Raw genomic sequence first — 17,638 nt, 5'->3', positions numbered from 1 at the left:
GGGAAGAGGCTCGGAAGGGGCCACTCCTGGTATGGGGGCCGGCGGAATGCTGCATGTGCGGCCCCGCCTTCTTTCTTGCCCCTCCCCTAATCCATATTCAGCCAATGGGGGTGAGGGCGGGGGCAGACGGGGTGGGGCGGGGTCTCAGAAGACCCCTCCCTAGAAGCGGTCTCCCGAGGGGTCAGCGCAGAGGCAGATAGCGGATCCCCGGTCGGGGTGGGGTGGGGTGGGGCGGGGCGGGGCGGGGCGAGCAGCGGGCAGCGGGCGGGGCCAAAAGTTTCCTGCCCAACTTTCTCTGCCTCCTTCCTCAGCCCGCGCGCGCCCACTGCTGCAGTCCGAGGAGGCGGCGGCGGCGGTGGCGGCGGCGGGCAGCGCGCGGGGCACGGGGCGCTGGGCGATAGTCGTCGGGGCCGGGGCGGCTGGCAGTGGGCACAAGCTCCCCGGTGCCCGCCCCTCCGCCGGGAGGGGGGCGCGAGCGGGCGGCCGGGGAGGGGCCGGCACCGCCACAGCAAAATGAGCCTGCTGTCTGCCATCGACACGAGCGCCGCCTCGGTGTACCAGCCGGCCCAGCTGCTCAACTGGGTCTACCTGTCGCTTCAGGACACACACCAAGCTAGTGCCTTCGATGCCTTCCGGCCCGAGCCGCCTGCCGGCGCAGCGCCCCCGGAGCTGGCCTTCGGCAAGGGTCGCCCGGAGCAGCTGGGCTCTCCCCTGCACTCCAGCTATCTTAACAGCGTCTTCCAGCTGCAGCGCGGAGAGGTGGGTGCCCCAGCGCCAGCCCCGCGGCCGCTGCTCCAGACCCCTTTCCCGTCTGTTCCGCTCTTCCTGGCCTGGCCTGGCCCGGGTTGGCCCCACATTGCCCAGTTCGGCTTGGATCAGCTTAGATCAGCTTTGCCAAACTTGCCGCCTGAAGTCCCTGGGGCGCCCGGAGCGCGTCACCTCCCGGCAGAACTGCTCGGAGCAGCTCAGGCCTGGGCAGGGCCCTCCCGCCCCCTCTCCCAGCCAGTAGGTCTACTCCTAGTAAGCAGGCTTAGGGGTGTCTCCGGATTCTCGTCAGACTGCCCGGGTGCGGCTAGGGCAGGGAGCCCCTTCCTAGTCTTTCCTTTGCCCAACGCTATCAACTTTTTTAGCTGCCGGCAGCTGGGACCAATGGTTGCAGAGCCGGCTCTGAACTCTTCTGGAAGGGCCTAAAAGCATTGTCCCCCGACCTCCATGGTTCTTCGCTTGGAGGGGTCCTTGGAAAGCAGTGACTCGGGTCCTTTTCCTCCTGTTCCCAACACTCAAGGACCCCTAAATCCACCCTGCAGCTGCTTGCTCTCCCCTGACCACATAGGAAGTGGTTTTTGAGGGCTTGACCTAGAAGACTGCTCTGTCCCCTGCCTTCCCAGGCTGGAAGGAAATGAAAGGGAAATCCTTTGGGGGGGGGGGGGTGAGGCTGTGGCGATGGGAGAGAGAGCTCCAGCTGCCTATTGCCTTCTCCCAAAACCCTGGATGTGTTGCAAATCCTGCCTGTTCAATGGATTCGGTTACAAAGTCTACTGTCCAATGCTTGCTCCCAGATAGATAAACACACAGGTAGCCATGACCTCCTCAGCCCCTTTTGTGGGGTCTTATCCAGAGTCTGACCAGACTCTACCATAATCCCCCCCATTTACTCCAGTTTGGGGATTGCTGATACCTTCTGTGCCTTGCTCACTTGCCCCTTCATGGTTTTCCTCTGCTAAAGTGCCAGAGGTAGAGGGGCACACACTTTCCCTCATCTTCTGGCCTAGAGGTGGTCTGGGAATAGGACCTGTGTATTCCGGGTGTGTCGGGGGTGAGTTGTGGAGCCAGAAAATCATCCTTTCTGGCCTCAGGTTTACTGGGGGACTCAGGGACATGTAAAACTGTGGTCAAGGCCAGCACCTCCCATGCTGCCCTGCTGACCTGTGTGGGTAGAAGTGGTGCAAGGGGGCTGGATGTGGTGGCAAGCAGAGCCAGGGGAGTAGCATTCATACGCCAAGCTCTTCATAAATCCCAACACATGTTCTCTGCCCCGAGGAATGAATGGTTCCTGGCTGGGGTCTTCCTTCCTTATGACAATTTGTTGTCTCATGAGGAGCTGGCTTCAGGTGATCAATGACTTTGGAGAACTGTTTGTGGAGTGTTTCTTTAGGACCTGGGTCTTTTCCATTATTAGTTCTCTAATAATCATATCTAGGTAAGGAGTGACACAGATAATACTTGTAGGAAAGGCAGGAGAGTGGACAGGGTTCTCTGTCAGTGATCGTGGATGCATGGAAATGTACTCAAGTGATGGTTCTTCATCCAGGCAGAAGATGACTTGACCCAGGGGTCCACAGAGACACAATGAGCTTTTAGTAGACTCCCTGTCCTCCAACCCTCCTGCCTTGTCTCTCACATGTGGTCCCTTCTCTGCTGCCCATCAGTCAATGATCCTCTTGGGAAATTTTAGCCTCCAGGATCCCAGCTCTGGTGCAGTCAGACCTGTCCCCTGCCACTTTGTTGTTGTGTTCCTCAGTTTCCCTTAAGAAGGGGCCTGGTGTGGGAGGAGCTGAAGCCATGGTGGGGGAAGTGTCTTGTAATCTGAGTCCAGAGAGTTCCCATCTCTCCTGCCTCAGCTTTCCCATTGATAGATTTAATCTCTGTGGTCACCCAAGGTGGTGTGTTCCAGGTTGGAGGCATACATAAACAAGAGAATACCTGCCAGCAGACAGCCTGGACCAAGGAGATCAGGGAGAATTTTCACACTTGAAGACTTATGTTTTCCTTGGGGGCTGAAGAGCTGTGTGCTCCTGGGTTCTGCCTTCCTCGTTCTCACCTTCCAGTCCTTGACCTCTTAAACCCTTTCAAAGCTCTATTCTCGGGCATGGGCCTTTCCTGAGCTCTGGGCTTAGTTGGTGATTTGTTATGTAGCTGAGAAGGTGAGGACCTTCTCCCCAAGTCAATGCCACCACCAAGAGGCTGGGTGCAAAAGTTCCATGCCACAAAGGGGACTTTAGGAAGGGACCCCTGGTCCACAAGCATTGCCATTCTGTTCGAGGCCTGGCAGGCCCGGTGGCAGTGCCTGCGGATGTGACTTGCATGCTGACTGCTGACCGTAGCCTGCCTGCACCAGCCCCTGTGCCAAGAGCCCACCCCCTCCTGTACCGCCCCCAGGCTGCTGCCTCCACAATAGCAAAACACCATGAATGCAGCTGGCATTGGGGGAGGTGAGGATACAGGGGCACAGAACCCTATTGTGGCCCTGAAACCTCAGCCCTGGGAGCTGAAGATAAGCCAAGGGTCCTGAGTGGCCCTCTGGCTCTGGGAGCAGAGAGGAAGGTAGAAGGATTTACATACAAGGGCAGGACACATTCCAGGAGGTGGCTTTCAGGTGGGACATGAACACTTTGTAGTGTCTTAAAACACTTCTGGGTTCTGAAATGAGACCTGATAAATCTGACTTTCAGAAATGGCATCTGTGGTCTTCAGAGAGAGAGACTCCTTGGCTGAACCCCTCTGTCCAGGTGCTGCAGGAGGAGGCAGGGCTCAGGAGGGGGTTGAACTGCATGGATCTTCCTTGCCAAATTCTGCTTGGAATTTAAATTCCCAGCAGTCTAACCATCACAAATTCCATTTCTGGAAAAGTAGAGTTAAGCATTACCTCTTGGATCCTTGGCGGGGTTTTCTCAGAGCCAGTCCTGGCAGTCTTTGTACCCCACTCCCTGCACACCAGGGAGACAATTCTGCCTCATGTCATTTAATTCATATTCTTAGGACAGCTTTTCCCTTTTCTCTGAGAATAGAAGTAGCCAGAAAGTGCAGCCCCACTGCCAGATGACCACCTCCTTTGTGAGCTTGGGGGGGGGGGGGTGAGGGCTCAAATAGGCTTGGGAAGCATAGCGTGCTTACTGTTCACACAGTGCCTGCTAACACAGTAATAGGCTCGGAGAAGTTCTGCAATTCAAGATGTGTTAACAGTTCCTCATCCCAACATTTCTTATAGCTAATTCAACCAGAGAATGGTTTTGACTCAGGACACCTGCCAGTGTTCTTCCAGCCATCTTCAGGTCTGGTGATGCTTCACCGAGTCAGACAGGGAATTCCCCTGAATCAGCTATACAGTCTCCTGGGCTGCATAGCTCTAAACTGCAGGAAGCTCTTCTTGGTGACCTAAGGTGGGGAGACCCCTGAGTCCTCACATCACTTTCCACGGTGCTGCAGAGCCTATTCTTTTCCTCTGTGGCCCACCTATTGCAGATTTGTTAGTGTCACCAAGGGTCTTCAGCCCTTCTGCACAGAGATGGCAGTGAGAACAAACAGCGGAACAAATATAGGGTCTTGTACAGGGTTCCAGCTGGAGGAGGTGGCTCATATCTATATTCCTAGCACAGGAGGACTGCCATGAGTACAAGGCTAGCCTGGTCTAGAGTAAAACCCTGTCTCAGAAAACAAAGTAGGGCTGGTGAGAGGGATCTGTGGTGAAGGTTCCTGCCACCAAGCCTGACACCTGAGTTTAATCCCTGTGTCCCAATGTTAGAATGAGGGAACCAACTCTTGAAGGTTGTCTTCTGACCTCTATGTGCATGCTGTGGTGTGTGCCCACAAACACACAGATAAATAACTAAGTGTAGACATTAAAACCAAACAAACAAAAGTCCCCAGCCTAGACAGCTGTTGGGAGTTTGGTTGAAACACCATATGTGCCTGTAGGGTGCCCAGAGGCTCCCAGTTTGGGGCAAAACCACTCTCCCCCCTAGCAAGGGCTGAACTTGACTCCCACAAACTGTGTGGTTTGGTGGAGATGGGAGGTAGGCAGCCCTGATATGGGAAGAATGTCCTAGAGGTATGACTAGGGAGGAGTTCCCAAATGTCTGGCCGCTCCTGTCAGGATGCTGAATGGTGACTCAGGCAAGGATACTGCCCCTTGAGAGGGGTTGGCACAAGCAGCCTGGCTCTCCTCTGTCAAGCTAAATTGACTACATACTAGGCTCAGAGGGAGATCATATAAGAGGAAGAGCCAGGTAAGTCAAATGGTGTGAGGGCAAGGGACTAGTCTTGAGTGACTAGTGCCATCAGGACCCAAGGTGGCATACATACATGAAGTCTAGTGCAAGCAGCAAGCAGCAAGCAGCCCTGTTTGTAATTTTGAGACAAGGCTTCACCTTAGCCTAGGCTGGCCTTGAACCCAGGACAGGACAGTTCTCCTGCTTTAGTCTCACAAGTGCTTAGGGCTTGAGCTATCAACTCATCACTTCTATTGTATAGAGAACAAAACAGAAGCCTGTGTGACTTGAGACATCAGTAGAGTAGGTCAAATCTGTATCCCAGCCTGGAGCTATCTCTATAGGCTGGGTTAGCTCCTACCTGCACCCTCCTCCAGGCTCTGTGCATGTCAAGCTCCTCACCTGAGATTTCCTATCAAGCCACAGTACCTCTCATGTTTTGTCTGAACAGTACCTATGACGTTTGGTCTATGTTTTTGTTTTTTGTTTGTTTGTTTGTTTGTTTGTTTTACATAGACCAGGCTGGCCTCAGGCTTTCTATGTAGCTAAGGGTGACCATGGAGTTCTGATCTCTTTGTGTCCATTCCACAAGTACTTGGATTACCGGGGTATGCCATCATGTCCAGTTTAGGTAGTGCTGGTGACCAAATTCAGGGCTTTATGCATGCTAGGAAAGCACTCTCCCACAGCCACATCCTCAACCCTTGGTCCCAACCCTTTTGAAGAGTCATGGGCACTTGTGTAGGTACTAGGTTTCCTGATGTGTTCCTACTCTGATTGTTCTGGTTTAGGGGACACAGAGGAGAAAAATTCTATTTTCTTCCCACGTCTCTGTCTGGGGCAATAACCCTATTGTCCAGAGGAAGAGGTTGCATCTAGAGAGCTAGGGACAGAATCAAGCATGTGTCATTGGATCTGTTTCTCAACCCTGGTGTGTGTGTGTGTGTGTGTGTGTGTGTGTGTGAGAGAGAGAGAGAGAGAGAGAGAGAGAGAGAGAGAGAGAGAGAGAGAGAGAGAGAGACAAAGAGAGAGTTAACATATCTTCCTTGGTCTGCCCATGACTTCACAGTTCATGGACAACCTCACTTCACAGTGACTCCAGGCCCACACCTCTGCTATAGAGGACATAGCCTCAGTTATACCCTCCCCAGTCCTTGGTTTTTCAGACTCATGCTTTCTGCTCTTGCTTGACAAGTGTGCTTCACAAGTGCCCAGTGCTTGTGTGCTAGCTGGGCAGAGGGAAAGGAGCCATGGCCTGTGAGTATCATCCAGTGAGTAGGAGAAAGTCTTCACTTTGTCTTAGGTCTGCTAGGCTCTGTTCTCCATCCACTGTCTATTCCCCAAGCACAGGTCTCCATTTCTCTCTGCCCATTTCCATCATCTAAAAGAATTATGCTTGACCTTAATCTAGGATCTTTGATTGAGCACCTGCAGTGTAGGAGAGAACTATTTTACAGGTGAAGTGTGAGCCAATGCCCATATAGGTAAAGGGTCGTGATCTCTTGTCCAGTTCATTATGTGCCTGGCCTTGGAAACAAGAATGTGGGCAGAGCCAAGTGTGGTAGGAAAGCCCTCAGTTATGGTGTACTTCATTTTCCTATGGCTCACTTCTCACCTGTGTACTGTCTCCCACACCCGACCCCAGACATGCCCACCTGTCTGTGTAGAGGACGGATACATGCACCATTCCAGGTAGGACCTAGGAACAAAAGTACAGATCTCTTGGAAGAAGGTACAGTCATTGTTGGTGTGGATTGTTTCTTATTGCAGTGTGTGTGTGTGTGTGTGTGTGTGTGTGTGTGTGTGTGTTGCCAACTAGCTCCCAAATCATGACTTGGAAACTTATTATTATGAATGCTCAGCCTTAGCTTAGGCTTGTCCCACTAGCTCTTTTAACTTAATTTAACCTGTTTCTATTCATCTACATTTTGCCTCGGGCTTTTTAACTTTCATTCTGCTTTCCTGCTTCCTCCGTGTCTGTCTGCCTGTCTGGCCCCTGGCATCTCCCTCTCTCTCTCTGTCTCTCTCAAGACTAGATCCCTCCTCCTACTTACTCTTTCTGCCCAGAAGTCCTGCCTATACCTCCTGCCTAGCTATTGGCCATTTAGCTTTTAATTGGGCCAATCAGGTGCCTCAAACAAATGCAACACACCTTTACATAGTTAAACTAATATTTCACAACAGGCAAGGGAGGGCTGAGTGGCTTTGGGTGCAGAGGTGAGGGGTTGGTGACTTTAGGAGATGAGAATATAGCTGTCTGACTGATTAAAGGAACCCCATAGAATTAGGGGGCTAGAATCAGGCTCCTTTGGGCTTGTCTTGGGTGAGAGTGGGACATAGAGCATCTGTGTTTGACTGATCTCCTCAGGGTAGCCTGCCTATGGCCCAGCCATGAACATTGCTTTCACCATTGGCCTTGCCCATGGCTGTGTCTTTCCTGGCAGAGGCCCTCCATCTCCCACCCCATCTGAGAGCATTCCACTCTTAGAAGTCTCTGTCTACCTATGCAGTGCCTGCCAGTTCCTCCCTGCAGGAGAGTCCAGCTGGGCAGGCTTCTCTGGGGAGAGGGGAACACAGTGTTCCCCTCCCCTCTGCCTCTGTCCTCCATAGTTTACAAACAGAACTACCTTCTCCAGCTTTCAGCCCTCTCACAGATCCCAAATAATCAGGTACCACATCTTGCTCAGCACCAAGGGGCTGTACATCACACCTGACATCATCCTCTGACTACCTTTTTATAGGTGGAGGCATGGAGGCTGTGTGTGGCTAGAATCTTAACTAGCCAACACATTTTGCCTGTGGGGCCACAGGCAAGTTACTAAGTCTCTTTGAGTCTCATTTTCCAGGTCTACAAAAAATGAGATCAATGGTCAGATGAATAGTGTCATAGCAGTCAAGGGGAACTAAGAAAAAGAAAAGATTCTGTAGATTATACCAGATTATACTTTTCCCTATTAGCCCATCAAGAACCTTGAAGGTTCTAGCAATGACCATGAGTCTGATGCCGTGAATCCCCACGTATGATGGAAGGGGCCCATGCTTCCTGCCAGCTTCTGCAGCCACTGACTCAGGATGATGTAGTCCAGAAGCTTACATCTATCACGTAAGTGGGCCTGCCCTCCTTGAACAGCAGGGCCTTGGGAACTCATGCATCCGTGCTCTGCTTGCTGGCCCTGCAGCATAGGTGAATGGCTGATCACCTTTTACATGCTGGGTGCTGTGTACTTTTCAGTGTCGATGGTGCACCTGTGAGACAGTCAGGTTTGCCCTCCCTCCCTTTTGTTCCCAGAGGGCAGGCCCAATGTTATGCTCTGCCCAGTCCCTGCAGACCAGAAAAACAGCTAGGCCTCACCTCTGGCCAGAGCTCAAATAGGGCTTTGCAGAGGAGACCACTTTCTGACATGCCAATCCTGTTCTGACCAGACAAAGTTGGACTGTTGGCTCTTGGTTCCAAATGGGTCTGAGTCCCTATAGCACTCAGAACCTCTGTTTTCTCTACTAATAACATGGGAATGTGGTTGAACCAATTGACTACTCTCTGGATTCTTAGTCCCAAGTGGTACTTATCTTGGGTTGGGGCTTGGGGAAGAGAGCTGCAGCAGTTACATAGACAGGCTGTGGGTGGGTGTGTGGGAGTGAAGGCCAGGATTCTGGGAGGGGGATTCTATTCTTGCTCTGTCCATGATGCTTCTAGGGAAGGCATATCTGTGACCCCTGGTGGCATCTGGGACTATTGAGCTGCCAGGGAAAGGGGTGGATTGCCAGAGGTCTTTGGCTGTTTGGGGATACCCTAGGGGCTGTTGTGAGTCTAAGAGTGTGGCCACAAGCCTGGGAAAGGACTAGTTAGGGTGTAATTAGTTTGCTTTTGGCATCCACCAAACTTCCCCTTCCTCTTAAAACAGTTTTGAAGACTGTGGACTTGTTAAGATCCTATCCAGCAAAAATGAAAGAAAGAAAAGGAGGAAAGAGAAGAGGGTTGCTATTTTGTGAAATTGCATTTCCCAGCTGTGAGTGTGAGTCACAGGGTTTGAAGCTTCAAATTTCTTGTTTGGATGAACTTTTCTCCAAGCGGCTGGGGCTATGTTGCTCCAACTCAGGCCACTTTGGGATGATAGAGCCAATAGCCTCCTGGCATGGGACAGATCTCCCAGTCAAGATATAAAGTAACCCGGGAGTTGATGCTCTAAGGACAGAGAAGTGACTGCCACTGCCCAAGTTTTCAAGGGGGGCTTGGAAAGCAGATTCAGTTCAGGAAGGAGGTCAGGAATTACTGTCCAATGGGTTTAGAGTTTTGGCTTAGGGAGGTGGGGGAGTCTGGGAGTGAATGGTGGTGGTGGTTGTATTTTAGTGAAAATATGCTTAGGGCCATGGAACTGAATACTTTAAAATTGTTAAACTGGTAACTCATTATGGATATCTGATCACACCCCAAAATATGCCGTTGGTCCCATGCCACAGCTGTGGTGACTCTGAGGTAGGGCCCAGAAAACTGTTTTTGTTACTAGTTTCCAAGTCATTCAATACAAGTTTGGAATACTCGTTTCATATGTGAAAGGGGGGGTGACTCACCCGGGTATGATGAGAACCAGCTAACTCCATTAGTGCATAGTGCTGTCACTATGGCCCCCTCATCTGATTTCTACCAGAGCTGTTCTCCTATACTTTAGAAAGTGAGCCTGTAGGCCCACTGCCTCCAGGATTGGGGCTGTTGCCTTTTAGGGAGCCACTCCATTCTGGGCTTACCCAAGAGCTAAAGAGTTGACCCAGACCACATGTTGGCTGGTGCTGGAGTACTCTGTCCTGGGTTTCTTGATGTGCCAGGTGGCTAAGTAGAGGGTCATCAGGTCCCATGTGATTCCTTCTATGCAGGAAAGCTGGGTGCTAGCCTTGGGCAGCTCCAGGATGGCATATTTGTGTTCTTCTATGGCCAGACTCTGGTGTAAATAATGTAAGAGGGAGTAAAGACCCAGAAACAGAAAAGGCCAGTTCAGAGCCACCCAGCAGGGGCTCCAGATGCCATCTTACTTGGAAGATGAGGCTGAGTGACCAGTTTCTGAAGATGGAAACATGAGATTAGGTTATGGCAGGGTGTCTCCCATGCTCTAGACTACTGTTAGTTCTCATCTGTCTTTCCATACTGGGGAGACAGAGGAGTACCCTAGGCCACTGCCTGCCCCCTCCCTGCTTTGTAAAGGAGTCTAAGTTTTTCGTTTCAGAGACCTTGTCTAAGGACAAGTCTAAGGACTCCTAAAAACAGGGTCTCATCCATATCAGCCCAAGGCCAGAGCTCATCTCTGCCACTTGGGGCATCTGTAGTGGGCTCAGAGGACTGCAGCCATTGTGCCTAGGTTCATAATGACTTCCTTGGGGAAGCTGCTGCTTTCTAGCCTTGGCCCTTCATGAGGAAAGGGGCCCCACCACAGGCCCCACCTTCACTAAATTCTATGCCATGGAGCCCATGATGCCTGTAAATAGAGGCTGTATATACCAGGAGGGCCTGAGCCATGTATGCTTGGGAGCTCAATGGGGTGTCTGGTTCCTGTCATGTGGAGGTAGGAGAGGTAGCCACTTCCCTCACTAGGTGGCTCAGGCTGGCCAGGCATCTCTGTGCATTGGCCTCCGGTTCTTCAAAATGGTAGCCATTACTGCAAGCTCCCAAGTCTCTTCCTTACTTGATAGGAAATTTAGTAAACAGAGATGGGTCTGAAGTCCCTCCATACCTGACAAGTGGCTGCCCATGATGCCATATGTATTAGTCACTTTTCTTGTTTCTGTGTCAAAATAGCAGGCAAGAGCAGCTTAAGGTACTGTCCATCATGACAGGCAAGTCATGCCATCAGGGGCCTGGGGCTGATGGTCACATTGATGCAGACCTGATTCACCTGCCTTTTTATTGAGTCCAGGACTCCCAGCCCATGGAATAATGCCTCCCACATTTAGGGTGGGTCTTCCCAAATTGCTTAACCCAATCTGGAAACTCCCTCACAAGACATGCTGAGAGATTTATCTCCTAATGATTCTAGATCCAGTCAAGTTGATGGTATTAACCCCCACATCTGGTGCAGTGTGTCAAGAACTGATAATAACAACAGTCACAGCTGTTAACATCATCACCATGTACCCAGGGGTCCTAGGGCCTAGACATGTGACAAAGCACTTGTGACCTCACTTTACCCTATGGAAGCCTTAGGAGGTCACTCCCATGTTCCCACAGTATAGGCAGGGCCCCTGAGGCCAAACCCACCACTAGAGTTAGGATTTGAGCTTAGGCTTTGAGGCTAGCTGAAGATTCTGTGTGAACTGATGTGGGTGGTGAGTGAAATCCTCCTTCACCACAGCCCTGAACAGCCTCTGTTCCCACAGGCGCTGAGTGGTGTATACAGGAATACTTCCCCCTATGGCTCCCTCAACAACATCGCTGATGGCCTCAGCTCCCTCACTGAGCACTTCTCAGATCTGACCCTTACCTCTGAGGCCCGCAAGCCCAGCAAGAGACCTCCACCAAACTACCTATGCCACCTGTGTTTCAACAAAGGACACTACATTAAGGATTGCCCTCAGGTAAGCTAGCTTTGCCAGCTGGACTCTCTGAGCTTCGTTCCTGCCTGGGTCTATGGGCAAGTGGGTGCCATGGTTTCCCCTGGCCCTCTGTTTCCCTGATACCATTGAGTGAGATAAGCTGTCTGGGGTGGAGGGATACAGACCCTACTTGGGTCCATTTGCTTGCTCAGCAATCTGCATGGGGAATTCTGGACCCAAACCAGAACCCCCCATAAGGCTCTGACCCTTCGGGTCCCACGAGTGTTCCTGCAGGGTGGGTCCCATTATAGTGGGGCAGGAGGCAGCCAACAACCTCTTCATAACTCTCCAGAGGCCCCATCTGCTCACATTCACCAGGAAGGAATGTGGGCTCCTGGCCAGGAATCCAGATGTGTACCCCCTCCCTTAGATCCAGCACAGACTCCTCTGCCTAGAGCAAGGAAGGATTGGGGTCCTGGCCTATTTGGCATCCCTCTTGGTGTGCAGGATGGGGAGATGGAGGGTGTTGGGGGCAGCCCCACTCTGTCCCCTGTGCTTTGGGTGATGGAGCCAAGCAGCTGTGGCTGGTCCCATTCTCTGGATGACAGACTCCCCGATAGAGACAGATCCCCAGGAGCAAAGAGAGCAGCCATCTTTTTCAGTGCAGTTTGATTGAGCTTATTAGTCAGTGATCCTTTCCCCCTACTATTTTTGTTGTTTGTTTGTTTTCATTTTCTGTTTCATAATGTGGTGCTGGCTTTATTTTACATATGTAATGGAAATGGAATGCAATCAGCTCTGAAAAGCCATAGAATATGACCCTCCAGATGCTGGAAACCAGAGTGCAGCTGGGTGGGGAGCCAGGATGGACTTGCCACTCATGCATCCCAGGTAGTTCTCAGGAAGGGCTGTGCCAGGCTTCGGACCCTTGATGCTTCAGGTATAGCTCCAACACAGCTGTTAACGGTTCTGGGTAACTTGGTAGAAAAGCAGAACACCACACCCACCCTAGACTCATTTGTCCCACAGGACACTGATAGTGTGCCCCACACTCCACACCCCATCCTTCCATGGGATCATGTAACTTCACTGGAGACTGAGCTCCATTCCTCCAGGGCTCTGGGTAGAACTCTGATCAGGCAATTGATAAGGATTTAAAGTCTGCCCACCACCTACTACCTGGCAACTCCTTCCCATCTAAATGCTCCCACATGCAAGCCATTCAGGACACCCTAAGAACCACTCACTGTGGCCAGCTTGGGAATGGGTGAGTAAGATCTACTCACATTGAGGAGAAGTCAGACCCTATGCCAAATGTACCCTGATAGGCTGTCATGCAGTGCTGGTGACTGCCTGTCTTTCAGGCTTGAATGAGCCTCATTCTGAGAGGCCAGGTTTAGTACTTGAGCAAGGAAGGAACTCATGCAGAAGTTGAGCTGGTCAGGGGAGGAGCCAGGATTTTAACCCAGGCAGGTGAGAGTCTTCTGAACACTAGGCTAGAGGGGCCTTTTCCCAGCACAGTGCTAATACTAGCTTCCCTTCACACAGATCATTCTGTCTTAGCACCATGGCAGGTGAGGGAGGAGGATCCAACCGGCAGTGGGACAGATGAGTCTCTGAATGCTATAGAGCTGGGAAAACACGACATTGCTACTTGGTGCTCTGTGAGTTCACCAGGCCACCCCTTACCTGAGACCTGTGCTCTGTGCAGCCTAGACCAGCTGGCTGAGAGTGTCCTATCTTGGTTATTTTCAAACCTGATTCTATTCAGGACTGCTGGAGGCCCAGGGAATCTCCCTGCCTGCTTTGGTGGTGGAGGCAGAGTTAGGATAAGGCAAAGGAGAACCCTAACTAGCACATGGGTGCAGCGACACAAGGTAGGGGAAGTACCTGGCAGGGGGGAGACACAATGGACACGCTTGCTATAGGCTTTCAGGCAGTACTCTCTTAGCTCCGGCACCACCATGAAGAGAACACCCCTCAGCTGGGTGCTAGATGGTGGAGATTTGGATGAGCTATCCACCCTCTGCTGACCACGAGCAGCCACTGGGCCACATTCCTCCCTGAACCTTCACCCTATGACTCCCAAGCTAGCTGAGATTCTTATGTTATTGGGTGTTTAGCACAAGTCTTCCTGAAGAGAGAAAAGGGGCAATTGAACTTTTATAAACCTGTGATTTGAATGACCACCTCTGTACTGGGGAGTCCGAGACAGGAAGATCACCATGGCTCATCAATGTCATATCATGGGTCATAATTTCTTTTTAAGACTTTGTGGCATCCCACGGAACTGATACCCTTTTCAGTCTTCAGTGGATAGCTGGCTGCTTCCACCCACGACCATGGATAGTGCTGCTGGGGGTGTGGGCTTGTAAGTATCCCAGAAAATCCTTGATTTCGATTTTGCATTCTGAAATTAATTGTTTCCTTCTGTGGATTTGCTTAGTTTATCTTTATTCTCAATTCTTGGTGTGGGGGCAAAGCCTTGTTTTCTGTCTGTGCACCTTTTCACTGTTATCATTTATTTATTTTTGTTATGAGATATTCTCTCTCCATAGTCCAGGTCAGCCTCAAACTTGTGACCATGGTGCCTCAGCCACCCTTGTGCTGAGTATGTACAAGCTACCATACTTGGCCAAGTCTTCATTTTTGTTTTGTCCTTGCTTGGTTTGGAGACAGGATCTTATGTAGCTCAGGCTGGCCCCAAAATTGCTAATCTGGCTTTGAACTCTTGGTCCTCCTTCTTCTACTTCCCAAATGTCGGACTTGTGCCAGTACATCTGCTGCTTGCACTGCTTGCACATCTTCGTGTGTGTGTGTGTGTGTGTGTGTGTGTGTGTGTGTGTGTGTGTGTGTGTGTGTGATATGTATATGTATGTGTGAGCTCCTATGTGAGGCCAGGAACATCTGGTATCTTTCTCAGTCACTTCTCCAACTACTTTTTAAGCTGGGTCTCTCATTGGAATTAACCAGTTCAGCTTGATTGACTGGCCAAAAAGCTCTAGGGATCCTCCTACCTCTGCCTACCCATGTGGAGAATATAGGCACAGCAGGTTTTTACATGGGTTCTAAGGATCCAAACTAAGGTCTTCATTCTTGCATGGCAAGCACTTGAACCACTGGGCTACCTCCCAAGGCCCATACATATTCCTTCATTATTGTAAATGTTTATAGTTATGACTTTTTCTGTAACCCACATCCCATGTTTCAGTGTGTCATGTCTTTTATATGCCACCTAGTATTTTCTTGAGTTTTCCTTTTGGACCCACTGGTTATTTAGCAGTGTGTTGTTTAATAGCCACATATTTGTGAGTTTTCCAAATAGCTTTTGATGATTTCAGAATTTATTCCACTGTGGTCAGAGGACATGCTTTGTATTGTTCCATTCCTTCCAGATGCATTGTGGTTGTTGTGGAGCTTAGCATGTGGCTGGCCTGGAGACTGTCCTGTGAGAAGGTTGGGTGGGGTGTTGTGGGGATGTCTGTTAGGCATGCTGGCTTACAGTGCTGTTTATGTCTCCTGTTGCTTTGTTGATGTTCTGCCCAGTTCTCTATCCGTTAAGTGCAGATACCAGTGTCTCCAACCATTATGACTGAATTATTCCTTTGTCTTCAGTTGTCTGTTTTTCTTCATGAGTTTTGATGTTCTCTTATTAGGTATGCCCTATCTTTCTAATGGCTATAGCTTTCTGATGAATTGATCCTTTTGCCATTATAAGATACTGGGGTTTTTTTCCCCTCTAGTAACATTCATTTTTGTTTTAAGACCTATGCTAGGGATAGAAATATAGTTCAGTGATAGGGCACTTGTCAAATCCATGCAAGATCTTGGGTTTAATACCTGATTTTTGAAACAAAATCCATGAAATCATTTTTTTTTTCTGACAGTGGTATACCTGGCTTTCTAGTGGTTGCTTTTAATCTATTCAGATATTTGAATCTTAAGTGAGTCTCCTGAAGATAGCAATGATTGATGGGATCTTGAGTCTTCTGCCCAACCTGAAAAATCCCTGCAATTTTTTTTTTGATTGGGTTCTTTAATCCATTCACCTTTAGTATTATTGGTGTAGTTTAATTTATTTCTACCATAAGTTTTTATTTTAAACATTACTTGTCTTTTTATTTCTCTATTTCATTCTTATTTCTGTTCTTTGTGTTCATTTTTTAATGTAACATTTTAATTTCTCTAATTATTATAATGCTATTTTGTACAACCAATCTACTTGTTCATTGTGGTTTCTGTCATATGTTTTAATTCACTAGCACCGTGCATGGAAGTACCATTCCTGCACAGCTCTGTGAGCTGCTGGTTTGGCCTTCAGATGTTCAGTTGTGCTGGATATGTTTCTGTGTCCATCCTTCACAGAGTCTGTTGGCCAGTTGGATGTATTAATAAAGCTCTCATTAGATCTTGAAAGTTTTAGGCTATATTTTTTTCTGTTCTTTATCTTTTGTTCTACAGAAGAATTCCTAAATGATCCAAATGTGTCTAAAATTCTCCATAGTTTAACTGGGGTAGACTATACCTTGCCAGGTCCCAAGGTTGCCCATGAGCCTTGGCATTTCACATAGGCAGCAAGGAGTATACAACTAACACCTTCACTGACAGTGGCCCTGGTCTGGTAGCACATGACTTGATTATTTTTCAACTTAAGAAAAGTGTAGAGGAGCTGGGCATGTAGCTCGGATGTTAGAATGCTTGCCTAAGGCACAAAGCTCTGAGTCCAGTCTCCAGAACTTCATAGGTCAGGGCTAGTAGCTCACATCTGTAATCTAAGCACTCAGGACAGGGAGGCAGGAGGATCAGAAGTTCTGTGTCTCCCTCTGCTACATATCAAGTTCAAGGACAGCTTGGGAATATATGAAATCTCATTTTAAAGAAGAGGACACAGCAGAGCAGTGGTGGTAGCACATGTCTTTAATCCCAGCACATGGGAGGCAGAGGCAGGTGGATCTCTGTGAGTTCAAGACCAGCCTGGTCTACAAATGTAGTTTCAGGACAGCCAGAGATATTATATAGAGAAACTCTGTCTTGGAAAAGCAAGCAAGCAAGCAAACAAACAAACAAAAAAACAAATACAAAGAAGAAAACACAGGGGAAAGAACAGGATAGCAGTTTCCAAGGCCCTGTTCACATGGCTGTGGTGCATTGTGAGGGGTACTGAGTACTACAAGAAGTCTTCAGCCCCCAAAGTACAGATAGAAGGTGATGGAGATCAACTGCTCAAGGGGCAGCATCACTCCTTGTGGGAGAGGCTATGCCAGGGCCGGTCTCTACTAGATGTCAGCATGTGTCCAGGAAAACTTAGGAGCCAAGAGTGGTGCTGGGAAAACAAAACAAACAGCCTTGTTTGGGTGTGTACATGATATGACAGTTATGAAGTCTGAAGGTAAATAGTAAGGTGACCGTCCAATAGCCGGAAGCCTCACACATTCTTGGTGGGTAGGATAATGCTCCTCCGGTTCTATTTCACAAAACCGAGGCCCAGGGAAGGTCAGTGACTTGCCCCTGGTCTCACAGCTGGTAACTATGTGAACTGGAACTCAGGTCCTCTGGGTCTAGGGCCCAGACATTTTGTTTATGCCCTACATCCACTCTTTTTAAGATCAGAGGTTTTGGATTTTTGTTTATTTGTTCGTTTGAGACAGGATTTCTCTGTGTAGCCCGGGCTGTCTTAGAACTCACTTTGTAGATCAGGCTGGCCTGTAACTCAAGAGATCCATCTGCCTCTGCCTCCCGAATCCACCACATCTGGCAATGTCAGGGGCTGCTGGAAATAGAGGACAAAAAGCCGTGTCTACCCATTCTGACCAAGTTGGTGTGCTCCATGATTCATGGGTCCAGCCTTAGGGTCTTCTGCCTCATAAAGCAGAGGGGTCAGGGCAGCATTGAACTGCCAGCTCTGGTGGCAGTAGACTCCTGTTGTCTGCAGGGGAGGCCTAGGTAGTACCTGCTAGCTGCCTGCAGGGTCCCCCAGGTGCCTGGTGTTGACATTTGCAGCCTAATGGGGCAGGGCCATGAGGACCTGAGCCCCCAGTCCTTCCAGCTTGGCCTGTGTGTCTGTGATGGGGGCTATGAATGCAACCTTTCTAAGTGTCTCTTGGGTGCATGTATACTTCTGGGATAAGCAC

General features: G+C 49.8%; 1 protein-coding gene across 1 annotated transcript in view; it reads left to right on the top strand.

Annotated features, from left to right (window-relative positions):
• Positions 1 to 354: 354 nt before the first annotated feature.
• Positions 355 to 17,638, top strand: part of Zcchc24 (zinc finger CCHC-type containing 24) — a 44,999-nt gene continuing 27,715 nt past the window's right edge. Inside the window, exons 1-2 of the mRNA XM_051176695.1 lie at positions 355 to 759; positions 11,352 to 11,549. Of these exons, the coding sequence (XP_051032652.1) occupies positions 514 to 759; positions 11,352 to 11,549 (444 nt within the window). The 5' untranslated portion in view covers positions 355 to 513. The remainder of the gene's footprint in view (positions 760 to 11,351; positions 11,550 to 17,638) is intronic.

This window comes from Phodopus roborovskii, unplaced genomic scaffold, assembly GCF_943737965.1.
Source record: "Phodopus roborovskii unplaced genomic scaffold, PHOROB, whole genome shotgun sequence".
NCBI lineage: Eukaryota > Metazoa > Chordata > Mammalia > Rodentia > Cricetidae > Phodopus > Phodopus roborovskii.
Note: the sequence above shows the minus strand (reverse complement) of the source record. Positions and strands in the feature narration are given on the sequence as shown.